The sequence below is a fragment of the Salmo trutta genome, chromosome 8 (assembly GCF_901001165.1).
Source record: "Salmo trutta chromosome 8, fSalTru1.1, whole genome shotgun sequence".
In the NCBI taxonomy this organism is placed as follows: domain Eukaryota; kingdom Metazoa; phylum Chordata; class Actinopteri; order Salmoniformes; family Salmonidae; genus Salmo; species Salmo trutta.
Genome location: NC_042964.1, coordinates 22,762,908 through 22,775,591, shown reverse-complemented (window position 1 = coordinate 22,775,591; position 12,684 = coordinate 22,762,908). Strand labels below are relative to the sequence as shown.

Below are 12,684 nucleotides of genomic sequence, written 5' to 3'. Positions count from 1 at the left end.
AATACCTCAGTTTTGTTTGTGCATTCAGTTCAGAGCACTATCCAAAGGCATAACGCACGAGCACGGTACCAAAGACGAAAGTCAAAATGTTCCATTAGCGTACTTAAAAGCATGTCAAACGCTGTTTAAAATCAATCTTTATGGTATTTTTAACGTAAAATTGCGATAATATTCCAACCGGACAATAGCGTATTCATTCAAGGAGAAAACAGCATGCTCGCGGGACCGCGCATATCCAATCCCTTTGTTGCCAGGCAGTCCACTCAGTAACTGAGCTCCTATTATCTGCCCAGTGACGGGAGAATGCTGAAACAACTTTCTGAAGGCTTTTGACAGCCAATGGAAGCCTTAGGAAGTGCAAAGTAAACCCACAGATACTGTAGTTTCAAAAGGAACTAGAAAGAACTACAATTCGCAGATCCTCCACTTCCTGGTTGACTTTTTCTCAGGTTTTTGCCTGCCATATGAGTTCTGTTATACTCACAGACACCATTCAAACAGTTTTAGAAACTTCAGAGGGTTTTCTATCCACATCTACTAATAATATGCATATTCTAGTTTCTGGGCCAGAGTAGTAACCTGTTTAAATTGGGTACGTTTTTCATCCGGCCGTGAAAATACTGCCCCCTACACCCCAACAGGTTAATGCAACCCCAGGGGATCATCAGGGAAATACAAAACTAATCAAAGCACGGTAATGCAAAGTATCCAGCAGATTGTGTTTTCTTTCATCTTGTTCTAAGGGCGGCTTTGCCTCGAGGGCAGAAACTAATGCAATGAAGTGGTAAAGTTTAGGCAAGTAAGTTTAGATATTGTTTACGTTTGGGCAAGTAATTCCAATTGGTTAAGTTTAGGATGGGATTCAAACCAGTGACCTTGTGTATGGCAACCCACTTGGACATTTTTATGAATCAGATGCTTAGACATTACCAGAACCTCTCAATTCAACACCAATTATTAAAACATACTTAATTCATTCATAACAAACAGATTAACATGCTGATGTTAAAATTGTAAAAAAAGAAAATCCTAATATGTAATGAATCTCAACTTTGTATTAAACCTTTTTCTTGCCAATGAGTCAATGATTGTGTTATATGAAAATGAGACATTGTTTTTAAAAAAATCACCTTGTACAATGGAACAACAATGGAATTGATAAACAAAACACCAGTAAGTGGTATTACCAAAATTGGTACAGTGGATTCATCCTCCTCAGGTGTATACCGTCCTGTGTAAACTTCCATTATTTAATATTTTGATTATTTATTTCAGGTGAAGGTGATGGAAAATTAAATTGCCTATGATCCTCATATAAAAATAATCCAATTGCACTTGTCTGTACTTTTACTTAACTTGACCCTGAAGTCCAGACATTGGCCTTCAAAAAGTTTTCTATTTCCGGGGTTCCGTTGAGGATGATGGTAAGCTTCAGAAAACCGTATTTGAAATGTAAATGTTTTGACTATGCTGACACCAATTGTTGCACGTATACTAGCATGCTCACACGCACACACACACACACACACACACACACACACACACACACACACACACACACACACACACACGAGCACACACATACAGACACACAAACACACAAACAGGAACGAGGATGTGTTCTAAAGGATTGTTTTTTTTTTACATTTTTTTTATTTTGCCTTATTCTTCTCCTGCTGGTGAATTTGTCTGTACCTCCACCACACGTTAGACAGATTTCTCAATTCAACTTCCCTCAAGCCCTGTGAAGCCATTGATTCGCGGTGAGTAATGTCAACATTTTGTCATTTATCATGCACTGTGGTCATTGTTGACTGTGGTCCTCTACAGCAGGTATTCCCAAACTGGGGTACGATGCTGTCAGGGGTACGCCAAATAAAAATGTGATTCACACTTAAAAAATGCACTTAAAAATGTTTACATTTTAACTTTTTTCTTCTTCACATTTTAAAACAGTCCATTTATATTTTCCAACGGGGCTATACTTTTGGGTGAGGTTTTTTTTGAGTAGCCTCGTTTCACTGCCAAAAATAAAATTAAACCATCTAGCATTCAGCGAAGTAACAACACAATGTCAAATACAGGTAGCCTAGTCAAATAATTAACATCCAATCACATTAACCGTTACTCTCTCGCAGGAATTCCACTAACGGTTCGTATGTAGCCAAAAGTAGCTGCGGCTCTTGTTGGTATCTGTGCTGATGGTGCAAAAGCCATGACAGGGAGACATAGTGGAGTGGTAACGCGCGTGCAAGCAGTTGGGTACACTGCAGCATCCACCGAGAGGCTTTTGCTGCCAAGGGAATGCCTGACAACTTGAAAGACGTTTTGGACACTACAGTGAAAACAATTAACTTTGTTAAAGCATGGCCCCTGAACTCTTGTGTATTTTCTGCACCACGCAATGATGTGGCTCAGCAACCATGTAACACTTTTTTTAGTTGAGAGACGAGCTTAAAGTTTTCTTTACTGACCATAATTTTCACTTGTCTGACCACTTGCATGATGATGAGTTTCTCACACGACTGGCCTATCTGGGTGATGTTTTTTCTCGCCTGAATGATCTGAATCTAGAATTACAGGGACTCTCCACAACTATATTCAATGTGCGGGACAAAATTGAGGCTATGATTAAGAAGTTAGAGCTCTTCTCTGTCTGCATTAACAAGGACAACACACAGGTCTTTCCATCATTGTATGATTTTTTTGTGTGCAAATGAACTCAAGCTTACGGACAATGTCAAATGTGATATAGTGAAGCACCTGATTGAGTTGGGTGCGCAATTATGCAGGTACTTGCCCAAAACGGATGACACAAACAACTGGATTCATCATCCCTTTAATGCCCTGCCTCCAGTCCACTTACCGATATTCTTGGCAAGAGAGATTGCAACAAGAGTTTCTGTGAAAATTGAATTTAATCAGAAGCCACTGCCAGATTTCTGGATTGGGCTGCGCTCAGAGTATTCGGCCTTGTCAAATCGCGCTGTTAAGACACTGATGTCCTTTGCAACCACTTACCTATTTGAGAGTGGATTCTCGGCCCTTACTAGCATGAAAACAGGCACAGAGTGTGTGTGGAAAATGATTTAAGACTGAGACTCTCTCCAATACAACCCAACATGGCAGAGTTATGTACATCCTTTCAAGCACACCCTTCTCATTAACCTGTGGTGAGTTAGTCACAATTTTCAATGAACAAATAAGGTTTTATATGTAAGATGGTTAAATAAAGAGCAAAATTATTGAATATTATAATATTATTATTTGTGCCCTGGTCCTATAAGAGCTCTTTGTCACTTCCCACGAGCCGGGTTGTGACAAAAACTCACACTCATTCTTATGTTTAATAAATGTATTGTATAGTGTGTGTGTGTGTGTGGCAGGTTTACAATGATGGCAAAAAAACAACATTTGAGAGTGAGCTGACCCTGGTGCTAGAGGGGGTACACAGATGGAGGTTGAATGTTTGGACTATAAATAATTTGGGATCCACTGATCTAATGCCGTTGAGCCCGTTGATTATTACTTGAATCAACCAGTAGGTGGCAGTGTCGAACAGTCATGTTGAAAAATCACTTGATATTTTTTACTTGTGTGTTTTTCCAGGCCTGTTGATACTGTTGATCTGCTCAAACCTCTTCTACCAACCTGAAACCTGGTGTGCTACCAAAGGAGTGCTCTACAGCCAAGTTAAACATTGAACCAGCTTCATATTCTCTGTATCGTGAGCAAAGTGTTTTTTTTTTATATACAGTATTCTGGGCTGTTTATTCAAATGTATGTGTATCTTTTCTCCTGTCAAAGAGTATTTTTTTGAAGAATTGCTTTTATTTGTTGAAATGTACATATAACACAAAACAAACATCATAAACTATACCAATAATATACCATTCCAATACCAGAGTATCCTTCTCAATGCTAATGTTAAAACTGTAATATATGTTTTTGTGTTCTGAAAATATAATTTATAAGGATGTTTAACACATGCTCTTTATCTAATGTTTGAGGCCCTTGCTCTACTTGGAGCTGAAAGGAATACGTTAAGTCAAGTACCTGACATAAAACAGTGTTTTGGTTTTGGTTGCCTCCAATGCTGAGCCAATGAAGTGAAAAGGTGTAAAAATTATATTTTGGGGTATTTTATTCATGATAGAGATGTATATTTAACTGCCAAAATAATGGAAATGTTTGAGTAAATGAGGAATAGAAAGTGCATGGAAAGCAGGTGCTTCCACACAGGTGTCGTTCCTGAGTTAATTAAACAGTTAACGTCCCATCATGCTTAGGGTCATGTATAAAAATGCTGGGCAAACCATTATTTTGGCAAACATGGCTATGCACCCATGGGGTGACAATGCCCCATCCACTGGGCACGAGTGGTCACTGAATGGTTTGATGAGCATGAAAACGATGTAAACCATATGCCATGGCCATTTCAGTCACGAGATCTCAACCCAATTGAACCCTTATAGGATAATCTGGAGCGGCGATTTCCACTAACATCAACAAACCACCAAATTATGGAATTTCTCATGGAAGAATGGTGTCGAATCCCTCCAATAGAGCTCCAGAAATTTGTAGAATATATGCAAAGTTTAATTGAAGCTGTTCTGGCTTGTGGTGACCTAATGACCTGTTAAGACACTTTATGTTGGTGTTTCCTTTATTTTGGCACTTACCGGTAGGCAGCTCTTCATTCATTCATTCATTCATTCATGATACTATACTAATATTATTTGTAAAGCACTTTTCATATATTGTGTTGAAAGTGCTACAGTCTATGTGTATTTATATCTTTTGTTGTAAGTTCGTTGTTTATGCTTTTTAAATGTTATGCTTTTGGTTCCAAACATGGCCACCTTTACCAACTGTCTGATGAAACACCCTACAAAAGACATGACTCATACAACAGTATGCAATCCGAACTAACCCTGAGTGATTCTGTGTCAGCTTTTGAGTGTACAGTACATTAAAAGTTGTCAGTTTGAGTGTCAACTGATTAAGCAAATATACCCATGAAAGGGTAAAAACGTTGTTGTTTAAAAAAAAAATGTATACAAATATTTCCATAATTGCACATTAAAACATATTTCATTTAAAAGGGTAATCAGGAAGAACAGTTCACCATCCAGTGGCTTCATTATTGGACAGACACACAAGCTCGCACGCACACACACATTTCTGCCAACATGTGGTGTCATCTATGAGAATGTGTGTCAACACTCAAGACAAATATTTAAACACACACTCACACCAACATAAAACCACATCAGCAAATAGAAAATAAATAGATTCTAAATGTATAGGGGATGACATGGGAAATACCAACCTCATATTCATCATCTGAAGCAACACCCGAACCAACATCAAACACCTGGAAACCATGTATTTGATACCATTCCACTCATGCCGCTCCAGCCGTTACCATGAGCCCGTCTTCCCCAATTAAGGTGCCACCAACCTCCTGAGACATAAATATATGTGAAAACGGCGGTTTCAACGTTTTGTGGTCAACAAAATAGAAGAAGACGTGTTGATGTTGATGTTAGGAGTGGTGCTGGAGATGATGAACATGAGGTTGAAATTGTGAAAATGTTAGCATTGGGCCTTGTATCACCGGATCCATTCTGTACGCTATCGTCTTGCTACCCCCAACTAGAAAGTGTTTCACTATGTATGTTGAATAACATGCATTTCTAAGCATATAACTTCAGATCTTACATGGCCTTTTAACCCAGTACCAGTGCGTCTGAAAAGGCACCCTACGGTATTCAAAACCTAGTGAAAGTAGTGCACTATGTAGGGAATAGGGTGTCATTTGGGGATGCAACCTGGCCAGTGTCAGAGGCAGTAAAGGTATGGATGCAGGATTTCTGAGTTCATGGTGTGTCACCTTCAGATCATCATTACAGCATCATCATACCTAGCACACCAAGCAGGATCAGCAGAGCTGCGAAGGAGAGAGAGAGAGGAAGATTGGTTGTCTACTCAAGATTATATGGGATTTTATGAGATAAGGTACTACGGTAACACTTTATAATAACTTCCATGAATATACCGTTATAACTGGACATACATGTTTATAAATGCTTTATCAATTAATATAAATCATTTATTGATAAATGATATTAATTGTTTAGAAATGACACAAGTGCTCATGACTTGTAGTGCTTTTAATCCTTAGAAATGGTTAGACATTTTTACAAATATTGAAATACTAACATTTAATCAATCATGTTATCAGTTATTATTATAAAGTGTTAGCAGTAGCTTTTTCCAATGGGGTTGTTACCTTGAGACAGGGTGTGCTGCAGGCCCAAGGCGTGGCTGGAGGCAGTGGTGGGAGTAGCAGTAGTGCTGGAAGTAGCAGTAGTGGTGGAAGGAGAATTAGTGGGAGTGGCGTTCAAAGAGTTGATCGCAGTACTGTTGGGGTTAGCCAGGTCCACGGCTGCATTGCTGACCAGGACAACCTGAGGAGTACCCAGGGTTCCTGGGGGAGGAGAAAAAGATGAGCAAGAGAGAGAGACAGAAAGAGTTAGAGATGGCCCAGAAAGAGGGGATACAAAGTCCACAGGGTGTTTGGAGGTGTAGGGTGAAGTTGCCCGTATACGCTGATCTGGAGTCAGTTGAGCATTTCCCCCCCACTAACCGTTAAGGTTGGGATTGGGGAAGAGGAAGCTGATCCTAGGTCTGTATCTAGAGGAAGCTTCACCCTGGAGCATGTTTGGATGAGTGCCTCACCGTTAATTACGGTCCCGTTGGAAATGGAGAGGACGAAGCTGGTGCCAGTGCTCCTGGGGAGAGTAGCAGAGAAGGTGCACTGGATGATCTGACCTTTGACTGAGCCCTTCACAGAGTCAACAGGCAGCTACACAACACAAGAGTAACAACGTTATTAGTCAAAATGGACATTAACCAAATGTCAGTAGGCCTAGAATTAGTCAGCTACATTGTTATTCTCCATGGCCTTGTCCCAAATGGCACCCAAGTGTATATGCAGCATTGGGATCAAATTGAACTTAAATAACAACTCAGAAAATGTTTTAATTCAAGTTCATGAATTACTCTTACTCTTGGCTCTAAATCTTGTTCAACTCAAAACTTCATTGGGTGAATATCAGTTAACTGCTGGAATTTGCCTGAAATCAAACCTAGCTCCTGAAAGGCATTCCAGGAAGGCAGAAGTGAAACAATTGTTTCTGATTGGTTCAACTCACCGTGCCAGTGACAGTCAGAACTTTATTTAGGAGGAGAGTGGTGAAGAACTTCATAGTGCCGTTGTTGTTGGCACACACGTAGGTGGTGTCATTAACGCCCTACAGAGGAGAGGGAGAGGATGAATTCAAATAACTATAAATAAATAATATATATTTTTTAAAGTCATTAACTAAATATCAATCTCAACACCCCAAATTTACAAAATCCAGAATTTCCTGAAGTTAATTAAGAGTCTATTGACCTGTGTGTCAATCTAAGTAACAGAATAAAAAAAGTAGCATCAAAATCTGTCCGTTTTTGCATGAACTGCTTCTCTATCCACCGCATCCGCCTATGTCGGCCTTCCACATCTGCGGTGGAAGGTGGCCGAGCTACATTACAACGTTGTCAGACCATGAGACATCCCAAAAATCGGTCTATTCACGAAAACATCTGTAGCGTGCAAACTAATATGGCCGCTCTATGGAAAGATGAGACTCTCACGAACACAATAGTGTTCTCGGTTTTGCTCTACGACCCCCACGGGACTCGTCTGAAATTGGTACCGCCGATGTGCCAATTTATGTCTATAGCGTCCGAACCGTTTGGGCTACAAACTAATATAACCCCACTATGGAAAGGGAAGATTCTCACGAACACAATGGTATTCTCCGTTTTGCTCTACAAGTGTCATGGGTCTTGTCTGAAGGTAATGGTACCTGTAAAAAGAAACGAATGGAAGTATGGAGGTAGTTTTGTGCCAACAAAAAAAAGGGTTAAACATGTGTCCAAAAAACACAAATATTTCATTAGCTTTCTTATATCTCCAAGATAGAAACCTTATGATTTATTTTTTGACTGTTGTGCCTTTTTTTTAATTTGCCTACTGGGGTCATAACATTTAAAATGAAATAACTAAATGAGACATGGTATGACCATCTTATTAAAACAATGTCATATGTTAGCTTAGTAGACTTTTAGATGTTAAAATTACTTTCCTCCAATCACAAATCCCAACTCACTTTTCCTGGTTATTGTAAAATGTATGCTAATTTCAAGGCAGTTTTCCATACCTGTGTGGTGTTTTTGGACAAGCCTACAGCGATGTAGCCTCTGGACTCTCCTTGTAGCTGGAGGGAGAAAGTCTGTCCCGAGGACTGCTGCATGGAGACGAAGAAACATGAACCAGCTATGGCCGGGTCACAGTCTGATGGCTCAGCAGCACAGAACTGAGTCTTTCCACAATCCGCCCTTGAGATGCTTTGCTGTGTATGAAGAGTCCCTCATTAGTTGCTGTTGTGTTTGTCATTCATTTTAGCTTAAAGGGTCAATATGCAATTGGTAGACACATTTTTTTATTTTTAAATCAATGATATTGATTCTTGACAAATATCAAGAATAAAGCTTGTTTTACTCCATTGTTTGCCTCATTGCTATAAAATGCGTTTTTTTGGGGCTTTCAAAAAGCCCTACATGAATGCTATGTGAGATAGTGTAATTGAAACTCCCAAACAGGCACTCTATTGCTTGATCTACTTCCTGTTTCCATGTCAGTCTGTGAGGTTTATTGTTGAGGAAAGAAAGAGATAAGATTAGAGAGGGAAATAGTGATAGTTGAGAGGAAAAACAGAAAGAGTGAGAGAAAATTGTTTTTTTTTGTAGTCTGAGACTGTGAGACATGTAGCCTAGGCAACTCACCGTGAGAGCTGAGACGGTGGTGTTGACAACAGTGGGGGCTATTGCCGTGTTGGGTGTCATTGTCGGTTTGGGTGCCATTGTAGTGGTGGGTGCCATTGTAGCATTGGGTGTCATTGTGGCGTTGGGTGCCATTGTAGCGGTGGGTGCCATTGTGGCATTGGGTGCCATTGTAGTGGTGGGTACCATTGTAGCATTGGGTGTCATTGTCGGTTTGGGTGCCATTGTAGTGGTGGGTGCCATTGTGGCATTGGGTGCCATTGTAGCGGTGGGTGCCATTGTAGCGGTGGGTGCCATTGTAGCGGTGGGTGCCATTGTAGCGTTGGGTGCCATTGTAGCGGTGGGTGCCATTGTGGCGGTGGGTGCCATTGTGACGGTAGGTGCCATTGTGGCGGTGGGTGCCATTGTAGCGGTGGGTGCCATTGTAGCGTTGGGTGCCATTGTAGCGGTGGGTGCCATTGTGGCGGTGGGTGCCATTGTGGCGTTGGGTGCCATTGTGGCGGTGGGTGCCATTGTGGCGGTGGGTGCCATTGTGGCGGTGGGTGCCATTGTAGCGGTGGGTGCCATTGTGACGGTAGGTGCCATTGTGGTGGTGGGTGCCATTGTGGCGTTGGGTGCCATTGTGGCGTTGGGTGCCATTGTGGCGGTGGGTGCCATTGTGGCGGTGGGTGCCATTGTGGCGTTGGGTGCCATTGTGGCGGTGGGTGCCATTGTGGCGTTGGGTGCCATAGTGGCGTTGGGTGCCATAGTGGCGTTCTGTGCCTCGGTTCCCATTGCCATGCACGCCATTACCATGATGACTGCGATCATTAGTCTGCTGCTATTGTCCATTCCTGATACAGTAACAGAGATCCAGGCGATTAGGATATGTAATAATAATATAATATTAACAATAACAATAATGAATAACAAGGACAGCTACAATTAAACATTTACAAGTGTTATCATCAACAGTCAGATGCATTGCACCATCATGTTGATCATGATACTAAACCTATTTCAAAAGCTTTGAGATGTATTAATGGGAATATAAAATGATCATACCAGTTTGAATAAAGACATTAACATACATTGGTCATTAAAGATCCCATGGCACTTATCGTAAGGGTAGGGGTGTCAACCCCAGTGGCAAATGTTCTTGCCCACATACAATCATGGCAACCTAACCATTCCCAGCTTCCAATAGGCTCATTCACCCCCCCTGTAACTATTCCCGAGGTCGTTGCTGTAAATGAGAATGTGTTCTCAGTCAACTCAACTGCTAAAATAAGGGTTAAATAAAAAGAAAAGAAAATACCAGTGAATAAACATAGGCCTGCCGTTATTGTGGTGATTGGTAATTAATTGTTAATATCATGGGTGGTGAATTCGACAACAACAAAACACTGCATAGTGAATGGGTAAGCTTGTTGAATTAAGACTAGACTCTTATTGTTTTTACATTATTAATTAGTAGCCTAGATCCACTAATGAAATTAAATAATGTGACAAAAACAACGAAAAACGTCCGTAGGCTATTCCAGGGAGGAAAGGTTAATAAGTTATAATCTGATAGTGTTTATAAAACTAACCAGCTCCAAATAAATTAAGAAACGTAATAGAATTTGATTTTAAAACAATGAATGAGTTGTTGTGTTTAAACATCCACATGATTAGATAAAAGTGTTGGAAACGTTACCTGTGATTTTGAGACTTGCAAGATTCCGTGAGGTAAAAAGCGTCACACCACACCTTGAACAAGTTGTGCTCACAGCTACTGTAAATCCAGCTATACTATTTAAACAGTGGCATCGAGAAAGAGATACTCTCAATCACCCGCTATTTAAACAGCATTTGCGAGGGGAGGAGGGACAAAGGATGGAGAAACCTGCTACTCTCCTCAGGTGCTGCCTTTCGGGGAGGGTGTACTGAGTGGAAACAATTGTTGGACATACGCCTGATACTCAGACAATAGATTGTGTCGAGTCACTGCACCCTTTTCATGGATCCGATTTCTTCTATTCCCTTGCGTATTAAATATGCTGGGAAATTATATTGCAAAGAAAAATTAAAAATAATAATACAATGAAGTTAGATACAATAGATACAATTTAGGCCTAAATAAAATCCACTGCTAACTCCAAATAACATTTTAATTGTATTTTTACTGATTCTATGATTAATTCCAGGTAAATAACTGTGTCATTCAGATCTGGCTCAGTTTGATTGAGCATTCAACCTCACACAGTGGAGGGTAGTCTTTTGAGTACAGTCTTGATTGTGTCAAGTGGCCAAAAGGGTTAGACACCAGTTTTTGTGAAGGAAAAAAAATATACGCTGGCTTTAGTTTCAATGGCCCAAATTAATACATTTAATTTGTCTGAAGATGACACAAGTTTATGTATGTGTCACAGGCGTCGTATTGATGAGACCAAGACGCAGTGTGTTGAATGCGCATCTTTTACTTTATTTAAACTTTTTTAGGTAAAGGGGGCAGTATTTTCATTTTCGGATGAAAAGCGTGCCCAGAGAAAACTGCCTAATACTTGGGCCCAGAGTCAAATATGTGCATATTATTTGTAGATTTGGATAGAAAACACTATAAAGTTTAAAAAACTGTTTGAATGGTGTCTGTGAGTATAACAGAACTCATATGGCAGGCCAAAACCTGAGAAGATTCCATACAGGAAGTGCCCTGTCTGACAATTTGTTATCCTTCTGTTGCATCTCTATCGAAAATACAGCATCTCTGCTGTAACGTGACACTTTCTAAGGCTTCCATTGGCTCTCAGAAGGCGCCAGAAAGTGGAATGACGTGTCTCCTGTCTCTGGGCGAAAAACAGCAGGAGATTTTGTGAGTGGTCAGGCTGGGAACAGTGACACTGGAGATGCGCGTTCATGAGAATTCCCCATTTTTTTCTTTCAGCCTTTGAATGAATACAACGTTGCCCGGTTGGAATATTATCGCTATTTTACGAGAAAAATAGCATAAAAATTTATTTTAAACAGCGTTTGACATGCTTCGAGGTACGATAATGGAATATTTTGAATTTTTTGGTCACGAAATGCGCTCGTGCGTCACCCTTCGGATAGTGACTTGAACGCACGAACAAAACGGAGCTATTTGGTTATAACTGTGGATTATTTGGAACCAAAACAACATTTGTTGTTTAAGTAGAAGTCCTGGGAGTGCATTCTGACGAAGAACAGCAAAGGTAATCCAATTTTTCTTATAGTAAATCTGAGTTTGGTGAGGGCCAAACTTGGTGGGTGTCAAATTAGCTAGCAGTGATGGCCGGGCTATGTACTCAGAATATTGCAAAATGTGCTTTCGCCGAAAAGCTATTTTAAAATCTGACACTGCGATTGCATAAAGGAGTTCTGTATCTATAATTCTTAAAATAATAGTTATGTATTTTGTGAACGTTAATCATGAGTAATTTAGTAAATTCACCGGAAGTTTGCGGTGGGTATGCTAGTTCTGAACATCACATGCTAATGTAAAAAGCTATTTTTTGATATAAATATGAATTTGATTGAACAAAACATGCATGTATTGTATAACATAATGTCCTAGGAGTGTCATCTGATGAAGATCATCAAAGGTTAGTGCTGCATTTAGCTGTGGTTTTGGTTTTTGTGACATTATATGCTAGCTTGAAAAATGGGTGTGTGATTATTTCTGGCTGGGTACTCTCCTGACATAATCTAATGTTTTGCTTTCGTTGTAAAGCCTTTTTGAAATTGGACAATGTGGTTAGATAAAGGAGAGTCTTGTCTTTAAAATGGTGTAAAATAGTCATATGTTTG

General features: G+C 40.1%; 1 protein-coding gene across 1 annotated transcript; it reads right to left on the bottom strand.

The window, feature by feature from the left end:
* Positions 1–3,811: 3,811 nt before the first annotated feature.
* Positions 3,812–10,709, bottom strand: LOC115198514 (mRNA decay activator protein ZFP36L3). Its single transcript, XM_029760483.1, has 7 exons — positions 10,574–10,709; positions 8,899–9,728; positions 8,274–8,465; positions 7,221–7,319; positions 6,745–6,871; positions 6,296–6,493; positions 3,812–5,953 (listed from the first exon to the last, which is right to left on the bottom strand). Exons 2-7 carry the CDS (start codon positions 9,724–9,726, stop codon positions 5,910–5,912), a joined length of 1,488 nt encoding a protein of 495 aa, XP_029616343.1. The 5' UTR covers positions 9,727–9,728; positions 10,574–10,709; the 3' UTR covers positions 3,812–5,909.
* Positions 10,710–12,684: the final 1,975 nt, after the last annotated feature.